At 33.2% G+C, this 24,304-nt stretch overlaps 2 protein-coding genes across 6 annotated transcripts in view; both read left to right on the forward strand.

The window, feature by feature from the left end:
* LOC128162543 (ceramide synthase 6-like) overlaps positions 1-19,710 on the forward strand; it is a 37,692-nt gene extending 17,982 nt beyond the window's left edge. The window contains exons 9-11 of one of the 5 annotated variants that reach the window (XM_052825774.1): positions 6,965-7,124; positions 15,181-15,198; positions 17,068-19,710. In XM_052825774.1, coding sequence (XP_052681734.1) covers positions 6,965-7,124; positions 15,181-15,198; positions 17,068-17,178 — 289 coding nt within the window. In that variant the 3' untranslated portion in view covers positions 17,179-19,710. Of the gene's footprint in view, positions 1-2,759; positions 2,914-6,964; positions 7,125-8,640; positions 10,286-15,180; positions 15,199-17,067 lie in introns of those variants that run through there. The other 4 variants (XM_052825776.1, XM_052825775.1, XM_052825777.1 and 1 more) reach the window with 4 other exon arrangements.
* Positions 19,711-22,059: 2,349 nt separating this feature from the next.
* Positions 22,060-23,322, forward strand: LOC128162898 (uncharacterized). Its single transcript, XM_052826304.1, has 3 exons — positions 22,060-22,393; positions 22,617-22,738; positions 23,053-23,322. Exons 1-3 carry the CDS (start codon positions 22,090-22,092, stop codon positions 23,320-23,322), a joined length of 696 nt encoding a protein of 231 aa, XP_052682264.1. The 5' UTR covers positions 22,060-22,089.
* Positions 23,323-24,304: the final 982 nt, after the last annotated feature.

The raw sequence follows: 24,304 nt of genomic DNA on the forward strand, positions 1-24,304 counted from the left end.
TTTGCCTTACTTTTCTTCCAAATAGATACTGTACTGTTTGTATTTCCTATGAATATACTGAGTTAAAAATCAGTTTTAAATTCCTCTTCGATCCTATACCATCAATAGATTCTTTAATTTTGTGTTTGATCGATATTTTAAAGATGAATTGGCTTAAATCAAAAAGTTTCAGGATGGTAAACAGGCCTAATAAGTAACATTAACAGTTGTTTTAGATTATCCACTAAGGCCAAATTTATTTATTTTCTCAAGCAGTGGGTTCCTTCAAAGCCAAACCTCACAAAATACAATAACTGACTCATTGTAAAGGGAATAATTTTCTTTTTAAAATTGATTGAGGAAAACCAGGAAGAACAAATTTATGATGAAAATAAAAGCTCTTCTTCTGGTTTTTTTGCCTGAGAAACTAAATATTAACTTTTTTGGCCTATAATATTGCTTAAATCTCATACTATCAACCAGTCTTTAGGAAAGTATATTTTAAAGAACCACACACAATTTCTTTGTTTGGCCTTTATTAGATATGAGCATATTTTCAACTTTATCTAGATACCAGTAAATGTCTTACTAAAAGAAAATTGAGTATAAAGGCAGCAAAAATTAATTTGTGTTTTGGAGTACAATGCTAGTACTCTTCATTGTCTCTACTTTTATATGTTAACCTTTAGTTATTATTTATTGTACAGAAAAAAAAACCCAGCTATAATTATTCATTTATATGAGCAGTCCACAAAAGTAGAAAATTGTCAGCTGAAATTTTGTGTGTTTTTTAGTAGTTGCGATTTTATATAGATCCCTATTGTATAAGAATTAGCACAACATTTCTGTTACAGTAGTAAGTTGTTGAAATCTTTCACCTAAAACCTGTCTTGGAGAAAGAGAGACAGAGAGAAGAGAGAGACTGTGTATGTGAGAATGAGATATATTTTGTAGCAGAGGATCAAGGGAAAGAGAGAATGGTATTAGTTGTCTATGTTATTTGAAGAATTAAAATGTTGATATCAATTAAAAAAAAAATCTTCATTAATTACAGACACACTAATTAATAACCTGTATGGTGGACATAGGATAGAACAAATGATGTCATATACAGTAGGTCTATGTTACACAATTGACTGTACCCCTTCTAAAGAACCCAAGTAGTGTCTTCATTCATAGTTGAGTTAATGAATCCCTCCTCCATGAGCTTCTGTATCCTTCCCAGCAGGAATCTGAGAGTCTATCAACATGCTGTGTGATATTGCAAACTGAATAGAGATAACATGCCTTCATTTGCTATTCCCAGGAAATTATAGAATGTTAGACAAAGCACTAAGCACACAACATGAACAATAGAATGTGCTTTTTTAATCTGAATATTGCATGTAAAATGCCCACGTGAGAAGCCTTTTGAAACTCGCCACTGAATACTATCTTCATTATGATTTGTGACTACTTTGTATATGATTGTCTGTATAGAACCATAGTGTAATGTAAGCTTAAAGATTTTTTGTGAAGTTAACATGGTTAAGGCCTACATTATTTTGAATATTAAGAGAAAAATCTGCAATACAGCTTAGCTCAGTCACCTGTCACCGTGAGTTCAATCTCTAGGTGGACTGCTAGCCATTGGGTTCATTGCAGAAACCAGCACTATTATAAGGCTGTTTATTAGATATAGTCCTGTAGATAGCTTTGTCTAGGTGAGCTGTGGTAGTGTGGTGTTTGCTATAGGGAAGGGGTTGTATTATAAAGGTGTAGGGAGGGTTGTAGCACACAACTGTAGATTCCTATTTCAGCGAAAAGAATTAATGTCCGCACGAAATCGTAAGAAACAACCCTCACAAGTTTTAAAATCTTGTTTTTTTTTCTGACAGTTTTTATCACAAAAAATTGATGTCTGCAATTTTTAATCCTTTGCCATTTGATACAAATTAGAGGAATTGTAAAATTAAGTACTTCCATAAAATAAGGAATTTACAGTATATAAGGTGGGCCAAGATTGTAGCTTTTTGTTGTTCAGCATGACAGTGTGCCTTGTTTTTGGCTTTGTTATTGTTACTAGGTTTTTTTTTATTACCTATCATTTTGTCATCTGAATGTTGCTTTGACTGTATCAGATCAGGTCTTGTTGTCACTAGCTACCTAGGAGCTTATTCCAATGATCAGCTTTTACTGTAGGCTGGGTAACCAGTGCATGTATCAGCTAGTAGATTGAAGTTCTCTATCTTTTCACTTTGCTGTAGAAAATGAGAAGGGCTTAAAAAATATATACACTCTATTTAAGATTTCGTGAATTCCTGATTTTATATAGCTATTTTTACACTGCAGTATTAAAATGCTTCATTTGTTCTTCTTACGTGAGAAAGACAGTCCATTGTGAGTAAGAGATGTATACTTGAGTAATTGTAAATTCTTGATTTGGAACTCTTGATTCTGTCATGTGTAATTAATTACCTGATTACTACATACATGAAAGCTGATTCCTTTCACAAAAAGAAACAGTTTCTAATCTTTAGATTATTTGATCTTGCTCAGGAGTAGAGAATATGATGAGTTGAATGAAAAGGAGAAAGTAGAATGTTTGAAAATGAGAACTTGTGTAAGATGTGTGACATTACAGAGGAGACTGCATCTATTTAATATGAGACAAGAGGACTACATGTCTTGATCCTGTTTAAGCTATAGATGCTTACCCAAGATGTGTTGTTTCCACATAGCTTTGGAATGGGACTCTATCTATCCAGATCTAATTTGAGCGTTTTGTATCCTCTTTTCAGAATTGTAGTTAGCACACTTTTCTATGCCCACCCAATCGTGGGATGGGGCCCCGCCTACTTTGTCTATAACGGTCTACTGATAAGTCTACAAATTTTGCATCTAATTTGGACATACATGATTGGCCGTATCGTGTGGCTCCAAATCAGTTCGAAGGTAAAACATACCTAAGTTATCCGCATGCCGACCTCGATAAAGGCTGCCACTAACGTCTTTAGTCCTAGATTTAAGACAAGCACAGGGGGCACTATGAATAATTTAGTTCAAGAAGCTTTTGAATGAAAATTTCAACCCTAGCAAGCAATATGATTGACTGTAATATCCAAAGTTTTGGCATTTGTAATATATTGATATAAAAGGTGGTCTGAATAGCTGTTTATCAAGAGTTACAGTGGTTAGTTTTTATCCTGTGTTTGTTTCAAATCTTGGGCTTGCTGCCTGTGTATATGGTATATTGGGTTTGTATCATTGTAATTGGGGCAGCAATGTGGACGATTTTTTTCCCTCCATTTTTATTGCCACTTGCTTTCTACATACTCATATTATATCAATCTTTCCAACACATCTGCAAATCATAATTTTAAACAGTGAAGTCCCAGTATATATGCAATCAAAAGACATAGTGTACAGTTGTCTGAATAGAGAACCCTTGATTATAGCAGACATGCTTTGCACATCATGTACAACAAGCTCCTGAAGAAAAAACACGCCAGAAACATATTCACAGTTCACCTAGCTTAGAATGATTAAGTATCACGAAATATTGCAGTTGAAAAGATATATATGTTTAAATTTTAGATTTTCTTTTACATAAATCAATATTGAGTTTAGAGCAGATATTTTTTTTTTCTTCATATAACAAGAAAGCACTCCCGTATATGATATTTATGGAATGAGAATAGCTGGATATTTACAGATATGTGTGTATATGTATGCTGCATGATTTGCTTGAGTGGTTAAGGGTGACTACCAGTAGCGGTTTAGGCATGACATTAATGGCATGGTTTGTACAGTCCAGGGATAGACTTGACTTAAGAGACTGTACTAGTTAATTAGAGATTGGTTGACAGTTCTGGCATCAGGGGAAAAGGAGCTAGAGGAAGTTCGGGTTTCTGCCATCAATTATTATGATTTATCTTTTGCAGTTCTTAGATTCAGTGTTCTTGAAAAATAAACTGATGCTACAATGGAGTAGTATTTGACATAACTGAAGTTTCCTTTCAGCGAAGATTTTGTATTATAGATGTATTAGTTTTTTTCATGATGTTTTTGTTCATGATGTCACACTCTGGATTACAGATTAATTTTTTTGCTCAGAGTTTACTCAAGGCAGCATTTGAGTAAGAATTAGTGCAGCTGTGAAATATTTTTCTAATGAATAAGAATGGATGTAGCTATGAACTATATGATATATTTTTTTTCTGCGTTCAGCACTTGAATAAGAATTAGTGTTGCTATGAGATAAATGAGACATTTTTACTGTGTGTCTGTTTATTGGAGATATTTTTGCTGTCTACTTCACAGTTTGTCACCTCAGATAGTAAAAACTGATTTTCTTTTTCATCAAATTACACTTAAACTTTGATATCTCCAACTTTCAGTGTGTCAAACTTTAATATCTTTAATACCTTGAATACCATGTGTATGTTGAAGTAAATTGGAAGTGCCACCTACTTTTCATTTTGTATTTTAACCATTATATCTTGAATCATCTTAAAGCTTTATATCCTCTTCATCAGAGTTTGCTACAACAAAGATTGACAGTTTTTATTTGCTGAAAAATTTGACATGTAAAACTATTTTTGAGGGGAGTGAGGGGTTAACACCTCATATTGATAGCAAAAATATTGATATGTATTAATGTCTGGTTAAAATTTGGTGTATCTGTGTGATTTGCAAGTAATATGCTCTGTTATATGCGTTGTGTGTTTTTAATCTATTGTTTTAAGCGACATTGTGCCAGACCCTCAAATTTCTATTTCTTAAAAAAAAATTAGTTATGACCAAAAATCAAGGAAAACTTACTTGTCTTCAGAATGGTCATCTAGGAACATTTTATAAAGAAACAGAAATGAAGTAGTTTATATCATTGTCACTATCATCATCATCATCATCATCTAGAAAAAAGAAGTAATTTTCCATCTTTAAATTAAACACAACAACAGTGTCTATGCAGAGACAATCATGGGATGTTATCTTAATGTCCTTATGGACAGAAAAAATGTATGGTACTCAAAAAATACAAAAAAATTCATAATGAAGATAAAGTTTTCATTCAAATTTGTTTTAAAAAGAAGAAACATTAGAGACATACCTGTAACGCTGTCTTCATGCACCATCCACAATCATCATGTTTCCAGACACAAAAAACTTCATTTATGTATCCAGACACACCTACATACATCCTTCATGTATCCAGACACACCTACATACATCCTTCATGTATCCAGACACACCTACATACATCCTTCATGTATCCAGACACACCTACATACATCCTTCATGTATCCAGACACACCTACATACATCCTTCATGTATCTAGAAACGCAATCATCCTTCATGTATCCAGACACACATATATCCTCTATGTATCAACACACACCTACATACATGTACATCCACCATGTATCCAGACACAAACATCCTTTATGTATCACACACCTAAAAACACCCTTCATGTTTCATATACCTAAATACATCCTTCATGTATCCAGACACACCTACAAACATCCTTTATGTATCCAGGCACACAAACATCCTTCGTGTATCCAGACACACTGACATATATCCTCAATGTATCCAGACACACAAACATCCATCCTCCATGTATCCAGACACACAAACATCCATTATGTACAACACACCTAAAAACATCCCTCATGTTTTACACACCTACATACATCCTTCATATATCGAGACACACTTACATACATCCTTCGTATATCCAGACACACCTACATACATCCTTCATGTATCCAGACACACAAACATCCCTCATGTATCCAGGCACACATACATCCTTCATGTACCCAGACCAACCTACATAAATCCTACATGTATCTAGACACACCTACATCCTTCATGTATCCAGACACACATACATCCTTCTCGATCCAGACACACATACATCCTTAATGAATCCAGACACACATACATCCTTAATGAATCCAGACACACATACATCCTACATGTATCCAGACACACATACATCCTTTGTGTATCTTAACACACATACATCCTTCATGTATCCAGACACACAAACATCCTTCATGTACCAAACACATCCACAAACATTTTTCACATATTATTACAGGCATCCTTCACAAATTACACACATACAACCATCTTTCAAGCATCAAACACACACAAACATCCTTCATTTATCACACACTTACATACATCCTTTAGGTATCCAGACACAAACATACTTCATTGTATCCAGACACATCTATAAACATCCTTCAGGTATTCAGATGCACTCAACATCTTTTGTGTATCCAGACACCCACAAACATCCTTCATGTATCCATACAGATCTACACAAACATCCTTTATGTATCCAGACACCGACAAACATCCTTCATGTATCCAGACACAACCCCACAAACATCCTTCGTATATCCAGACACATCGGTACAAACATCCTTCATGTATCCATACAGATCCACACAAACATCCTTCGTGTATCCAGACACCCACAAAAATCCTTCATGTATCCATTCACATCCCCACAAACATCCTTCATGTATCCAGACACATCTATAAACATCCTTCAGGTATTCAGATGCACTCAACATCCTTCGTGTATCCAGACACCCAAAAACATCCTTCATGTATCCATACAGATCTACACAAACATCCTTTATGTATCCAGACACCCACAAACATCCTTCATGTATCCAGACACATCCCCTCAAACATCCTTTGTATATCCAGACACATCCCTACAAACATCCTTCATGTATCCATACAGATCCACACAAACATCCTTCGTGTATCCAGACACCCACAAAAATCCTTCATGTATCCATTCACATCCCCACAAACATCTTTTATGTAGTCAGACACCTACAAACATCCTATATGTATCCAGATACACACCCACACCTGACAGATAACACTACAAACATTCATCACCCGTTACCAACCCTCTGTTCAGTTGCGGCTACTATTAACCATGCCATCTGTCCGCACGCTTTCTTCTAGGGTCATGTGGTCTACCTATTTTGAATGCAAGCAGATCGTGGGGCCGTTTCCCAGTTGCTACTTCTTAAATTGCGTACTTGTGGTTCTTTTGATCCTGCATGCCTATTGGTTCTCACTAATCGTCACCGTCGCCTACACGGTGCTGTCAAAGCAAGGGGAGGTAAGTACAACAGAAACTTTTTTATAGATGTGCTTTAGTTATTCCATTGTGTGAAACTGTGTGTGTGTGCTTTTCTTTTAGGTATACAAACCATATTCTGTAATCAATAATGTTTATATATCAAATTTCCAATCCAGGGGGCCCTTGGCACCCCAGGTGAGGAATAGTAGAGGGCCTCTGCGGAGGCTTTGTCTCAAAATTTTTTTTGTATGTTATGAAATAAATAAATACAAATTTAAAAAAAAAAAATATTCTGTAATACATTGCTTTAACCTTTTTTTTTTCTTCAAAATTTAATATGGTATCATAAAATATGATTTAGTCTTTAGAATATATTTGTCAATTACAAAGGCATTAATTTGAAAGGAAATTGTTCGCTCCTCTTCAAACACCCATCAAAATTTTGCTTTGACAATACTTTTCTAGTGTTGTTATGAAACAAGAATACATTGCTGTTCAAATTTAATGGAGAGGTTAAGTATTATTATGCTAAAATATGAAATCATGGCTAAATTTATTTGTTTGACAAAAGTGACCTGCATTGGAAAGAAACTTTGCCCCCGCACTCTCCTTACACCCAACAAAATTTTACTTTGACATGGCTTTTTCATTGCTGTTGGTTTTTTTTCAAATCTTCATATTTCTAAGCATCCTTATATTATCTTTAAGTTATTTACTAGATAAAAAATTTCAAATAATTAGAAATGTGGTTTACAGCAATTGATTCTCTCTTTTTTTCTGTTTAAGACTTAGAAAATAAATTTTGTAAAGGACTTAATGCAATTGTGCCTAAACAACCTAACATTAATATTTAGGACTTTAAGAACACATCAAAGAAATAAATAGACAGTCATATACCTTCATAAAACTTATTCAAGCTCAGCTTTCATCGCTTTCTCTTAGTTCTGCTATTTTTGTTGTTGTTCAAAAGTTAGATTGAGATCCAAAGCGGGTTCATATTTGTTTTATGGCCCTAAGCCAGGGCCTTTTAATGTTGTGAATGCCTCCTATTTATCATTGATCCTACAGGGTGTAAGATAATGCAATACATGTATGCTACACCTACATTGTTTTGATACTGAAGCTTAATAGCAATATATTATTAACATGCTTGTTTTTAAAAACAAAAAAAGAATAAAAAAATTTTTAATGTGAAAGACCATTTTTGAGAAACTTTATTGCACCAGGCAATATTAATTTTATTGTATTTAAGATTTAACTCAGTTTTATTTATATATTTCTCAATTTACCTTTATTTTCAAAATGAAAGTGATATGGTTGAAACAACTTAAACTCACTATATCTAGATGTATGTGAAATGTTTCTATTGACAATATTGAAACAATATTATATCACTATTGATCATTATTATCCAGAGTGACCTAGACTATACACAATCTAATACAAACAATATCTACAAGTTCATATTTGAAACCTGATTATATGTTTTAACTTCTGTGTATGTGGAGTTGATTGTTTACCTGCTTTCATCCTTTTTTTATATTTTATGTTGAAGGGGCAGGTATGTAGAGGCTAATACTGCCGAGTTTGACTTAATTCTACCGCTTTCTCTTTCATGGTGTAATCTTTGTGGTAGAAATAGAGCAACTGGCACTCATATTTCAGCCTTTAGTTTTAATCAATTTGAATTTTGTTTATGGGTTTACTTTATTTTATTTCATATCTTATTTAATTTCCCTATTTTTAAAATAAATTTTGTTTAAATAATTGAATTGAATAATTGTCAACATTAAAACATGATATCCCCCCCAAAAGAAAATGAAATAAAAGTGATGAATTGATAGACAGTTTGTGAGCAATGTTCAGCAGGTGTACTTGGGGTAAAAGTTTGATACCATGGTGAGGTTGATAGGCCGATGTTTTATCCGTGAACCAGCACTGTGTACATCATGACTGAGAATTCGGTGTGTACAATTACCTCGGTCCTTGTGACTCTCGCTGTAACTTACAATGTATTATAACTGCACTGCCTCACACTCTCAATCAACTCTCATAGCCCATCATTTCCGATTCATTTCCTCCATTTTAAATTCTATGTTAAAGCAAACATCATGGTCACATATTCCATTTAGGAATTCACATATTTCTAAGAGAATATACAGCAATTATTTTAAAAATGTTCCTCAAGATTTCTCATGTATAGAGGGTTAACGCATTTTTCATGATCATTCTCTTCTATCAATGAGGCATCTCAAAAATATGATTCCTTGACATAATCAAAGAGGAATTTCAGACAGAGTGATATTTTCAAATGTAACTTTTTATTTGGGTGGGGGATGTTACTGTGGAATCATAAGACTTAGTGGTGGGTAAATTTTTGTGGTATTCGTCGGTACCTCTCACCCACGAATTTACATCCTCAGCTAAAACTAATTATAGAAGATTTAGTTTTCTTACTGAAACTGAAAACCGATTCATCTATGAATATACATCCCCTCAAATAAGCAGAAACCCCACAATCTATGAAAATTGGCCCCCACAAAACTAAATGATTCCACAGTATTTAAGGAGGCTGGGCGATCAACAAAATTAACCATCAGATGTACATTAAATTGCTTACAATGATTTGTTGATCTATATAAACTATAAATTAGTAAAGAAAAATCCATAAAGGACTGTATATGATAAAGGCCTAAAATGGCCCTCTAAAATGAACATCATCATTTTACTATCATTCTATGTTTTCTTAGTACAGATATGTATGTGATGTGTTTACATAATATTCATTTTGGTTCAAGTGCTCACAATTTAGAAATTCGACATTGTAAAGACAACCTTTTTCCGCCATTTTTGCATTTTTAGCGTAAAAAAAGCTTGTTTTCAAGCAGTTTTTCCTTCCGAAAACATAGAGCGCATTCTTAAACAAATAAAATATTTTAATCAGAGATGTATCTAGCCAAGACTAATAAGTGAGAAAAAAAATTTCCTTGTTCAAGCATGCGCTCTATATTTTCCATTCGTATATAGATAAGAAAAATGTCAATTTTTGGCTGATTTTGATTGAAATATAGAAATGGCGTCACTTCTGACGTCATATACTGCCAGTGAGTGCAAATAAATCAAATAAATAGATGAAAAATATATTTTATATCAACTCTTCTAAAAAAATAGTTAACATTTTATTGTACCCGAAGCACTTACAGACCCTGAAACGTGCTACTTCACCAGTTGCACGGTTCGGTTCGTTACGCTTTTTGAACGGTACGGTTCGCTTTGTGAACGGTACGGTTCGTTTTGTAAACGGTACGGTTCGCTTTGTGAACGGTACGGTAAGCTTTGTGAACGGAACGGTTCGCTTCTTGCACGGTACGCTTTGCTAAAAATAGCTGCACGCTTTGTGAACGGTTTGCGCGCTTTATTAATGAGGTAGGCGTGGCCTGCACGCTTTGATTTTTCTCGATATAATTTTGTTTAGTTTTTGCCCGATCTACTTCAGCATGGTGGTAATTATGACAAGAATTTTTTTTTTTATTTATATGATGTATTACAAAAGTATTTCAATCGATCTATTTAAAATCAGGACTTCCATCCGTTCCCCCGTTTTTAATACGTTGCGCGAAACGTGTACTCAGTGACAACCGGGAAGCGGGGGTAATTTTAATTTTGATCAATCTGTTATTATAAGTATTTAATTTAGATAAATGTAATCATTAAGATAGATTAAAAGAACTGTTTGACTTTAATCCGATATATTTTTGTTAATTCGGCGAGCTGTCGATAATTTTACAAATCGTCTTAAGTTTTTATTTCTATACATGTACTTGAGTTGAAGTCATTAAATATTTCTAATCCATTAAAAATTTCTACAAAAAATTGCCCAACTTTATTCCGATATTTCTTTAGTTTCCTTTATCGTTGTCTTGATTCTCGGCTAGTTGTTATTATTCATAATTTGTATGATCATTCTTTATTGCGTACTACTGTAGTACTACTGCCGACCGCCGATTGCCTTAGATGTAAAATAAATGATAAGATAAAAAATGAATTTCAGATAAGAAATCTTGAATTAAACTGTTATATAGTTTTTTCACACGAATTTTATTCATTTAAATATTGATTCTATGATTTTCTGCAATTGTTCGTATACACAGATGATACCTACATGTAACCCGTCATCGCTTCTCTTATCTGAACTAAGATCGCGTGTATAGTCAAAATATGACAATTAGTTTTTGTTTTTCCGTTAAACTATACATGTACATGTAACATATTCTTACGATATGTACACAACTGGATATACACAAAAAGTCAATAACTTTTATATATGTAATGGCGATATTTATCATTCTGTTGAACAAGTGTCCGCTCTTCACTGTATACATGCGATTTAGCTGACGTTTTACAACTGCTGACTAACCTGTTTATATTTTATTTACCTTTTTACACACAAACTTGTTGTAAATAGGACACGAAAAAATACCCGGTAATCAACAAATAAATGTTAAAAGTGATAAATATATAAGAATTTATCAAGTAACAAAATAATACGACAGCGAGGGAAAACGACTCTGATCGCCAGTATCTGAATTATAATCATGAAATCGGAAAGAAATTATTGTTGAATAATTTAAAATAGGAACACTCTTTTCAATAGGGATTTAAGAAACATAAAACAAAAATGTTTCATTCGATAACTTTCTTCTAGCCCTATAGGAGGAGCCAAGTAGCACGTGGCGCATGGCGTGATCTGTACTGTTATGCTTAAACTGATTGACAGGCGAAGCACGTGGAGTCCTGAGATAAAATCCCGCTCAAATGACCAACTATAGAAACTTAAAGCGAAATAATAAAGTTCAGTAATAAAACTTAAATTTAAGTATTATAATCAACACACAAGTTCTCTCTCTCTCTCTCTCTCTCTCTCTCTCTCAATTTGAGGGTGTATGTGATTGTGTGCAAACAATTTTGAATTATTAGATTTTTATTTGTATGAATTTAATTCATTTATTTTAGACTCATGGTTTTCACAACGATTTCAACACAATGACTAAAAGTTTGTACAGTGGACGATGTACATATAGATTGATCTCGACGGTTAAAATTTCGACGCTATTTCACATCACAGATATTAGATTGAAAATAAATTTAAAAAGAGCTGTGTTTGTGCTTACATGTACTTGTTATCTCATTCAACTATTTATGATGTAATTAATCATTTTTTGATACATTAATGTACCCGGTAAATGATATTTTATCGCAAGTTAATATGTGAAAATCCCGCATGTACAGAGTCGCTGAATTGTTCTACGGATCCACGCGCCGATAGTCTTACGTGTAGTTGTTTGTGTTCATTTCTACAGACAATTCTTTTGTTTTCTAGAGATTAAGAACAGCCATGAAACTAACAAAGTATAAGTAAGATATATTTAGACTATACACACGACAGATTGTGATGAGTTACCTAACAGGTGTCCGTGGAAAGGTGTGAATACCGGCATATCGTGTACACCTGTTTAAGCGTCCAAATATACAGAGTTAGTTGTAAAGTACAATTACTGCTAAAAAAACAAAGAAAGACAATAACACCTGTTGTGTATAGAACCAAAAATCAGCTTCTGTACTCGAGTTTCGCGCGAGTGATTTTTGTTCATGTGAAATCACGACACCATTACCAGCTATGCGGGAAATAAAGTTGAAAGTTATTTTATGGAATGCGTGTACTTTTTCCCGTTCAATGCTTGCATTTAATAAAATTATTTAATAAATATAATTGTGTGAAAGTTAATAGTTTACAATGTTTAAGAAATCGGCGATGCAAGTTTTGTCGAAAAACAAAGAAATGATTACGGTCTAAGAAATGAAATATTTTTGTAACTGTTTTAATAAGAATAACAGTTTTAAATCTTAGTATCTGTTATCGTATCCCGTATAAAAAATCTAGCTAAATATTGAACTTATCTGGTCAGCGATAATCTCCGTCCGTACTCATCTAAAGACATTAGGTCAATAAGCCGTATATGGAAGTTGCACGCTTATTGCACGGTACGGTACGCTTTTTTGTCCGTCTAGAGGCGGGTCTTGCATAGATTATCTTGAACGCTTTTTGCACGGTATGGTTCGCTTTGTGAACGGTACGGTTCGCTTTGTGAACGGTACGGTTCGTTTTGTGAACGGTACGGTACGCTTTGTGAACGGTACGTTTCGTTTTGTGAACGGTACGGTTCGTTTCTTGCACGGAACGGTACGGTTCGTTTTAGAGGTGTAGTAGCACGTTTCAGGGTCTGTAAAAAATGGCCAATTATGGGGGCCAAATTTAACTCTTATCATATATAGTTCTTTAAATTTTTTCCTCTATTTTTATACAGAGTTCTTCTTAAGGAGATTTATTTTGTCATAAAATGGCCACCACCATCCAGCCCTCCTAATTCAGTGACTGTGCTGTCTCTATGATAGCTGGAGTATAGCTATTTTCTGCTGTCTCTATGAGAGCTGGAGTATAGCTATTTTCTCTGTCTCTATGACAGCGGCAGTATAGCTATTTTCTGTTTTCTCTATGATAGCTGAAGTATAGCTATTTTCTGCTGTCTCTATGATAGCTGGAATATAGCCATTTTCTGCTGTCTCTATGATGGCTGGAGTATAGCTATTTTCTGCTGTCTCTTTGATAGCTGGAGTATAGCTATATTCTGTTCAGTCTGATAGCTATTGCATACATATTTACTCAGCAGAAACAAACCATTTCAAATCTATACCTTATCAACTTTCTAAAATTCTACTTCATCTAACTAACGCTAAGTGTGCCAACAAAGATAGACTTTTATCCTCTATCCCCTTTTTCTAGATAAATAATGTAGCATGGTGATCAGTACTTCTTTGAATTATTATTTGAAAGACACTTGTGACAAATTTTGTGTTTTTGAAATTCAATGTGCAATTTTCAGTTGGTATTAATTTTAACAAATTATCTCCAATTAAAAGATTAAAAAAAGTAAAAAAAAAAAATCAGTGCAATAAAGATGTTTTTGATACTTGTATTTGTATAATTGCACATTTAAGTTATAAATAAGTTACTAAATTTTGTTATATCTTTATGAGATTGAAAACAATGTTATTATGTGTGTTTTAGAATAATAATCAAAAAGTGTTTATGCATATATACATGTAGTATATATACACTACTAATATGAATAGTTCTTTATATATGCAATATATGAAACAATATTCAGTCATTTCCAATTTCAACTTCAAAATGTAATTTTTTTATAAAAGTAATCCTTAAGCTTATAGTCCTATTTATGGTTAAGGAAAGTTTATCATGTGAATTTACATGTAAACTATCAGTTTTCATTAGCTATTAAGTTTGGGATCATTAATTCTCACCTTGATTACTTTCAAGATATTTGATGCAAGAATAAGAGAATTCTTGTATGCTATTTACATGTTCATTGTGTCTGCATAAACATTAAAGAGACCTCATACAAAACACTAGGATATGCTTTGGACATCTAAATATTATTATGTCCATTCAGAGATTAATCATAAATGTTTTTCAAAAAAAGAAAATATCTGATTAAAGAGTTCCTTCTTTTTTCTCTTTTCTAAATTTTATTGTATATTAAATTAGATATTTTTTTTTCAAACAAATAAACTGAAGATAAAAAGAAATTTGGGAAATAGCCTTGAACATTTTAATTTTTTTCAAAAGTTTCTATACATATGAGTAAATTCTTTCATTTGTTTAAAGACCTCATTGGAATTTCTATATTTAGCTAAATTAAGTAATAGTTTGAAACAGTGGTGTTTCTATATGTAAGCAAGACTTTTGTTGGGTTAATAGTGTACCAGAACAGTTACTGGTAATAATGAGGACAGAACTGCAAGACTCTCTGACACATAATGTTCTGAAGGCAGCATATTGGTCTAAGAGTCACAACATTTTATGTAGTTCCCTCACATCCAGTCCACAATTGTACAGAGCCAATCATCTTATGAAAATATAACAAACTATATAGATATAAATCTGTGTATAAAAGATACATGCATAACATGACTAGCTATATGAAGCAATGTTTGGAGATCCTGTGTTGCAATGTAGGTGCCTCCAGGCAATCAGGTATGTATAGAGGAAACAGTGTACCGCATCCTGTATTACTCTCACCGCTCTCTCTGACCGCTCTCTAATCAGACAGTCTGGGTCTCGACAGAGCTTGACACTTTCCTTAACTGATGTATGCAAATTTACTTTAGAGAATATTTGACGTTAATTGTAAATTTTAAACAAAACTAGTCATTTCTTTTAATCTTCTTAATTTAGCAAGAAAGAAATCAAAACACTAAAATTTGTACAGCATACTGTAGATTTACTTCTAGGATCTACTGTGGAATCATTTATATTCATGGGGGCCAATTTTCGTGGATTGTTGGTTTTTTGCTTATTCTTTGGGATATAAATTCGCTGATTTGTTGGTTTTCAGTTTTAGTAAGAAAAGTTACTCTTTCAAAACTTGTTTTCGTGGAGGACGTAAATTCGTGGGGGAGGGCTACCCATGAAAGCCACGAAAATTGAGCCACCACGAATTCTAATGATTCCACAGTATTTAGTCAAATTTTTAAAACCATTGAGTTGACTTCTCAATAGTTTTTCTCAACACAAATAAGAAGTTTATATTCAGTTTTTATGCTCCCCTCTCTCCTCCCCGAGCCTGAACTGCACCCGATCTATCTACACATGCACGATTCGGGACATTTGAGGCGTGTATGTGTTAACTCATGTAGCGAGTGGTGTGAATATAATGTCAGGAAATTGATAGTGTTCCTACACAGAGCTTGGTCTGATGGTAAATGTACCGTTTCCTACTTCTTTACTAGCTACATAATTTTGCACTCAGTGAGAATTTGAACTATGATATATTACTGTTAACAATATTAAACAGTCATGGTCTTTGGCTGGTGTGCATTAACGTTCTCTCCTTTTCAGTGGAATTAATATTTATTTTAACACTGGTGTTGATGTATTGTCTGTTTAGGTTTTATCATCTTTTTCTTTGGTTTTGATTGATTGATAGTTATAGCCATTTAAGTTGAAATCCTCTCAAGACCACAATTGTTGCACATTTTTCCTTCATGCAATAAAAGTACAATGTAGCATTGGATAGAAGATACTGATATTATACACATTATGAAATATATGTCACTGTATCTAAACAGGATTATTCAATACGTACTATGTTTTGCAATTGTATTAATGTGTAAATTTATAAAAGTATATATATTATTAATAAATTGTAAAAGAAAAAATATTTGATTGATAAGATTGAAGTTTTATGAAATGTAACAATAATGAGCTCTTTTTTAGAAGAAAGTACAGGCCAGACCCAAAGGTCATATCTAAATTATCATGTATCTGACTATTGTTTTGTTTCAGACTATTTGATGATCACAGACTATTGTTTGTTTGCTTACTAGTTAGTAATTTTGGACTTTATGGACATTACCAATAAATCTTTAGTCCTGTTTTATGTTTGGGACTATTTGTTAGTTTGGACTATTATTAAGTCACTGACTAGTTCATAGTTTTGGACTATTTGTTAGTCTTGGACTATTGTTTAGTCTCTGACTAGGTCATAGTTTTGGACTATTTGTTAGTCACAGACTATTGTTTAGTTTCTGACTAGTTCATAGTTTGTGACTATTTGTTAGTCACAAACTATTGTCAGTCTATGACTAGCTTGTAGTTTTGGACTATTTGTTAGACATAGACTTTTGGTATGTCTTTGACCTATTTGTTAGTCAAATACTATTGTTTAGTCTCTGACTAGTTCATAGTTTGTGATTTTTTGTTAGTCACAGACTATTGTTTAGTTTCTGACTAGTTCATAGTCACACTAGTCACAGATTTTCTAGTCTCTGATTGGTTCATTGTCACACTGATCACAGACCATCGTAAAGTCTCTTCTGATTGGTAATCTTTGTTTAATTTCAGGAAGTTACAGACATCCGTAGTTCAGATGAAGAAGAGGTCAGTGAAGAGGACTCCTCGCGTAACGGCTCCGGAGACGGGAAACACCTCAATCATGTCAATAACTCCAAGTGAACTTAGAACTCTATGTTATTTTTAACCAAATGACATCATCAGGGAAGCTGTCAGAATAGAATGAATTGTGATTGTTCATTATTTGATATGTATAGCTTCCTGACCACCATGTTTCATTCTCATATTGTTGTCATACATAAGATGTGGAGTATTTTATCATTACTAACCAATTCCATTCATTAATCTTGAAGGTTTTTTTTAGCATTGATCATTAGGCACAATAAAAGGGTTGAAAATGTGCTGTTGGTAGAAAAGAAACTGCTTTTGATAACTTCCCTGATGATAAGGGATCCAGATGAGATTTAGTTAATACCGTACATGTAGAATATATCAGATGTTTTTGCAGCAAATTCTTCTGTTTAATTCAACAGGCTTTGTTTATTTTTTGTGCTTTGCTGATCATTCAAACAATGTAATATTTTCTATGTCAGAAAGTGTTTCTGTGCATTGGTTCAAAATTCTGTTTTAACATCAACCAATAAAAACAATAAAGTCAAATGTAAAAAGATGATTGAAAAGAATGTCTAGGAAGTAAAAAGATAGGAAAGAGACTAAAATCCTTTTATGTAGGGCTCCAGTCAGGGTTAATATGATAACAGGTATCCTTGTCAATGCAAGACAGAAATAAACTAGTGTCATTATAACTTGATACATGCTCAAGGCGACAAAGACCCGCGTCTGTCTGTCAAATAGTTACCTATCACAAAGTCCTGTAGCTTTTATTTGTTTTGACCAAATGTATGTATATAAACAAAAAAATCAGAGTCTAGTTAGAAAACGGTACCCAATGTCACCTAAATTTTCAAATCTCAACTCAAATCTTTAAAGGAAAAGTGCAGAAATTTGAGGTAAAACTTGAGGCTAAGTATTCACATGAGGAAAGTTGGTGACAATGGGGCCTTATACAATATCTAATTGCATGCAATCCTAAAGATATTATTTGAAAAAAACGGCATTCACTCCAATTGTTGTGTTTTTTAGATTTTGTTCATTGATTCACAAAAAAAGTTTGAGAATATTTGTATGTATATGAAGTGAGCATGTGCGATTTTAGTGAGTGAATACCTTTATATTTTTGTATAAAGTCCCCACTAGGTTAAAAATACAATGTATTTCTGTGTAATCTTCATAACAAACATAGATTTCACTGCCCTGTTTCTATGTAAAGCAATGTGATGTTCTGAAAGGTATGTACAAGATGTTATTCGTTCCTTAATTCGCCAACAGAGGGAGGGCAGCTCAGTAGAAAACCAAAGGCAATGAATCCTTGAACTATTTTTTTTTTCATATATACCCATTATTTTTGCGGGGTTGGGGGCATGCATTTATAAACATTCTCCAGTATTTATTAATCAAATTTTAAAGTAAGAGTTGATACACTCTTTCAACCGTTCTCTGTTCAGCGATTTATCATGGAGTTGTATAGTATGTACTGATATTATGAACCAAATAGTTAATACTGCATGTTGGAATAGTAGTACATTTACCAATAATTCAGGTACCATCTTAATTAACTGTACAGGTAACATGTCTTTACAAATGCAAGTTTGGAGCAACGTTTTCATTCTGTTAATCACACAAAAACATAGCCTCAGTTTGATTAAATGGAATACTGTACACAGGGAAAAATTCGCCCAGGTTTTATTTTCGCCCAATTTGCCCTCCTTGTTAGCGAGTGAATATAAGACTGAGCGAATTTTAATCTCTCAAATTATAAATCTTTAAACGCAACTGTGTATAGGCGAAATTAAGACGGGGCGAAGCTGTTTATTAAGTACAGGCGCGTGAAAATTACATTGAGCGAAAATAGCATTGTTCACAGTAGTTACTGGAGAATTTGCACATTTATTTGGACATTGCATGGATGGGACCAAGACTTGGTTAACTTACTGAAGATGTTATTTAAATAAAATGTCAAGTTATTCGTATAACCTCTATAAGATATTTAAGTAAATTTTTGAAAGGTGTCAAGTTCATATATTTATCACAGCCTTCCATTAACTATCGTAAAACAAACGACAAGTTCTGCATGGTTAAACATATTTGTTATCAAAGTATACATGTCAAAGTTATGCCAATTATTTAAGATTAAATGTTCGTGGTATTGATTGAGAATTAATTTGAATACTTTTTCACAGCATCAAAGGCAACTACAAGCTGGAGTTTACCATTGAACAAAGTGGGCTTTTATATTTTTCATTGCAAAGAATTAAAGAATGTTGAGTTTGAATTGCAGCGAAACAATGTTATGTCCACATTTTTTCTTAAGTAAAGGCTTATTTACAGCAGACTGTGATCTTTCGCTCAATATGTTCTAAGACCATAATAAAATTGTTTTAATTTTTTTTCTCTTCATTGATTTTAAATTAACAAGGTTGACATGATTGTATAGATTTCTGTGACTTGATCCAATTATTTATTTTCTGTAAATATTAAATGTTTTATGATGTGTACCTTTTTTCTATTGATGTAGTAGTTCTTGCATTAATATTGCTTATATGATTCGTGAATAAACAATCAATATGCACAATATTTCAGTTTCTATTCGTAATTATTTTCTAGGCATCTAGATTTAGGCATTAATAAGTAAATCGAATGATCATTTCGTGACCAATACATGGACATAAATTTGGCTTACTACTACATTTTCCTCCAAAATGTAGATGTGTCCTGTTGAATTAAATTGGAGGTCAAGGGCCAATGAACAAACTATTCATGACTTGATCCTTCTTATGGTCAAGATCTACATGTAGTAAATAAAAGATGCCTACAAGTTTATGAAATTCAAGATATAAATCCTGTTAATGATGCTTCATAACAATATCTTTGTTTCATATGGTGTACCGGGGATTAAGTTTTTGGTAAACACAATGTTTCAAACAACCATTTCCTATGAAATATGAATATGAAATAAGTAACAAATCTTGGAGTGTTGTCTATTTTTGACTAATGAAATATATCTAGAATGCCAACAGTCTCTCTAAAAACGGCATTAAACAACCTCATGACCTCCTCTTTACAATGATATCATTTGAAATTGAATATGGGTATCGGGATTACTTTTTCCGTGATTAAATATAGAATGTTTGAATATTTTTTTTTTATTTTCCACATAATTCCTTTAAAGTCGTAAAATACGCGAAAAGATTTTACTAATTAATTATGACGTCATAATGGTTCTAGCACCTAATAGACACTCTGAAATCATTTACTAGATCTTGACCTTATTAAGTGAAAGTGTCGATCAATATTCTTAAAAGCCATTCGTCAGGCATTAAATTTGGTACATACTGGCGATCTTGATACAGTTAATGAACCTTATGCATTTCAGAGACTTGTGGTAAAGGGGTCAACGTAATCTGGATATAGGACTAATTGTCCAAAAAAAGCACAGAGAGACATCAGCTTTGGTACATTTATACACTTATAATTATAATAGAAATACTGATTTTAGGAGTAGATTTGGTCAGCAGTCAAAGAACTCTATAAACTAAAGACAAAGGGTGATTTCCTTCGCATATCGTCTTGTTGATGAATCCTGTAGAGCTCTGAATCAAATGTAAAGGTTCAGTATCATACATACTGTTTAATAGGATCCATTGATAAAAATAAGGTATTTGTTCTTTTACGTTTTATATTTGTCTTCTAAATCATTGCTTTGTATTTCAAAACGTACAGTACCAGGTTGGACGTGCCTGTAACCCCATATCCTTGTATATTTAAAATCATTGTCTGTTGTTTTGAAGGCATGTGTTTTGCCAAAATTCGTGAACTAAATTGATAATAATCATAAGCTAAAGAGGTGGCTTCTGTTGTAATTGGAATGCAACATGTAGGCTCTTAAGAGCTTGAGAGACTGAAGTATAATGTAAAACATACGGCTTTCACCATAGGGTTACTACGTAGTAAAATTGCAAGTTACAGACCAGGGGTGTAATTCTTAGAAAGAAGTTGGATGGGAGATATTAGAGACACAGGTACAGGTTTAGTGTGTGCAAGACTGATAAATGCACATGGTTCGGATTGTCATCTTCATGCAGGGGGTTAGCTGAAGATTTATAGCGCTAAAGAAATCATGACAAATCGTTGAACAATGAAAAACTCTTTGAAATTTACACATCTAGTGTAGAAATTTTCTTCCGAAATAGGTGTTTTTTGGAGAGTGAATCAGAGGTTGAAGTGCGACATGAAAGTACTGGACTTTATAATAACAGAGTTTTATCAAAAATTGGTTTTACCAAAGTAAAAGAAAAAAAAGTATTGAATGTTACAATAACTAATTTTCCTTCTTGAATGATCCGCAATGCACGGAACATTTCTTCAGCGTACGCTCTACAAAAAACGACCAGCAAAGCACACTGTACTGATGGATGTAATGAGATAAAAGTTAACTAGAATGAAATACATCTTCCTTGATCGTTTTTTTTCAAACAGATATGACTCTGTACGTTTGGGCTTTGAAATTGATATGTGTTGGACTTCTTTTGCAGCATTCAAAAGGTAAATAATAAAAAATCGACCAAAATTGATAATCTGAAATTCCGATGGATCGAATTCTTTAGTAACTGTTAACTGTTTGTGTGGTTTACCAGTTAATGGGAAAGGATGCTCAACAAAGTCACTATTACATCCGCCTATGATTTTAAGATAATGATTTGTTTAGCTATAAACAATTACTTAGTAAAAAAAAATCCATATATTTTTCTTTTCAATTTAAGTTTGGGTTTTTTGCTATATTTAACATAGAGCTCTTCTTCTATGGAGGTCAATACAGTCTAAAAACGACCACAACTATCGAACCCTCTAATTTTATTTACAGAACGTGTGCTCGTTCATGTTTCTGAAAGACAGATCCAGTTGAATACCTCATCTATCCTTGTATCTTGCAATGCGATTCTAGAGAGCTTTGAAATGTCGAATAAAGTGGTTCTTGAATTCCAACCGAACAAAATGAAAGGGTGGGTGCCGATTGTGAAAGTCAACAAGTCTGGTATGTTCCAAATTCACCATCTTGAAGCGAATAGATCAGAATCATACCGACTGGCAGAGAACGTCTGTGACTTCAACACGCTAGGATGTACGTTTGATGCCCGTGTATCCTTGAAGTTGAAAAAATGTCCAGATGAACGTAATGGTTTACCAAGTTTTCGCTGCCAAGCGTCTAATGAATATGAAACTGCAAATTATTCGGAGGAAATAGAATTGCAAATAACAGGTAAATAAAACACCAGGTTTAAATTTGCAAATTACTACTAAGAAGATAATAGGTGATCGCCTACCTTGAAGGATAGTTTTTGTTTTTATAAAAGCCATAATCGCGGATGAAGAATAAAACGGCAAAATGAAAACGCAATGTTAATAAAAGGAACATACGCTTAACCAATACATTTTTTTAAAGGAGATATTAAAAAAACAATGTTTTTTTTCAAACAATAAAGGTCAACCAACATACATTGAACCCCCGTCTATTGTTCATCCTCTGAATCCAAAGATCTTCACAGTTGGTGATGTATTACAGCTGCAGTGTACAGGCAAAAAGGACTACAGAGCTGAAAGTGAGGTATATGTTATTAGATGTATGCTAGTTTACAAATGTCTGTTTTCAACAAATTTCATTTCTCATACAATTGTCCAAAGAAGCAACCAATTGCAATTCCTTCTATTGACATGATGTCTATCTCTTTCTTTTTTTTTCACACAAAAAATGTACGTTTTTCTCTTGTGATATACCGAAGATCAATTGTTGATCTTCTGTTGTCAGATGTGATATTTTCGGGCTAAAGCATAGCCAAGATTGTGCAGCACATATTATGCTTTATTAGCATTAAGATAAATATAATTAAAATATTAAAGGAAACATTTTTATAAATGTAGACTATCAGATGGTGCAAGTCTGTATCAGGGCAGTATGAGGTCATATCCCTACATGAGAATCATCAAACTCACAATGTATCCCAAAGTGACGACGGCTGTACCGTTGTTCAAACATCAGAGATATTTTATCACATAACGAAGGAAGACAATGATCTTGAAATCATATGCGAGCTGGGATATAATAAAAGCAATAAGATATGTGGATACGGTAGATTTAATTCAACACTTCACATCGAAACTCAAGGTAGATATAAACAGGTGCTTGTTTGACACAGTGAAAGCGTCATTACCTGACGATGTTAAACATTGCATGTTTTGAGGATAACTCAAACTTTGTCCGAGTACCAGACCGCGAGCTTAAGTACCTCTATAAACCATCTTTGTAGGCACCATGCACATGTTCATGGCCTTTGATACTACATCATTCCTAACTGTTTTCTAACAAATATCTTCAAACTCACGATCAAAACTCACATAATAGAAATGATTTACTGAAAATAAACAGGTTTGCGGTGACATATATTCGCAACAAAGATTAAAATTATCATAAAAATAAAAAAAATTGAGAAATTTGAGGACTTTTTTGAGGCGTATGATATTTTCACAAACTTTTCGAAATTTTTGCATGTAAAAAAAGAGCTGATTTACTGTGCTTGATATGTACATACTGTCCTTCTGTGTAATCAATTGGTGTTTGCATAAAATGTAAACTCGTTACGTTAAATGCGCATTTCAAATACTGCTTAAAATCATTAGGGATGTTAAATAAACCTAATTTACGTTTTAAATCGGTGAATGTTTTGTTTTTTGGTCTTTATATTTAGCAGGCAATTAATATTGATGTGAGTTAACTGGTTTGTAACGTATTACAGGAACACGACTGTTTTACTTCCTAGCAAAATCTTAACTAGTCATTTATTTGCAACATCACATCAAAAATTGAATTAACCAATCTAAATGTTGTTAATTAGAATAACTTTCGCTGTTTGTAACAATAATAATGTATATAACGCACAAACAAAAATGTGTTTGTCACTTGTTTATATACATTGGTACAACAAAAAAGGGTAGGTCAATTTCATCTGTTATGATTTATGATAAACATGCAAGGCGCAATGTAAATAACATCACTTTAAAAGTAAATGGCAAGACCCGACCGTACAACTTTTAATTGGCTTCATTGACAACGTTACTTACATTCATTATTGTCAGAGTTTATGGCTTTTGACTAAGAAATTAGGTACTGTATCAA

This window comes from Crassostrea angulata, chromosome 9 (genome assembly GCF_025612915.1).
Source record: "Crassostrea angulata isolate pt1a10 chromosome 9, ASM2561291v2, whole genome shotgun sequence".
NCBI classification, from domain to species: domain Eukaryota; kingdom Metazoa; phylum Mollusca; class Bivalvia; order Ostreida; family Ostreidae; genus Magallana; species Magallana angulata.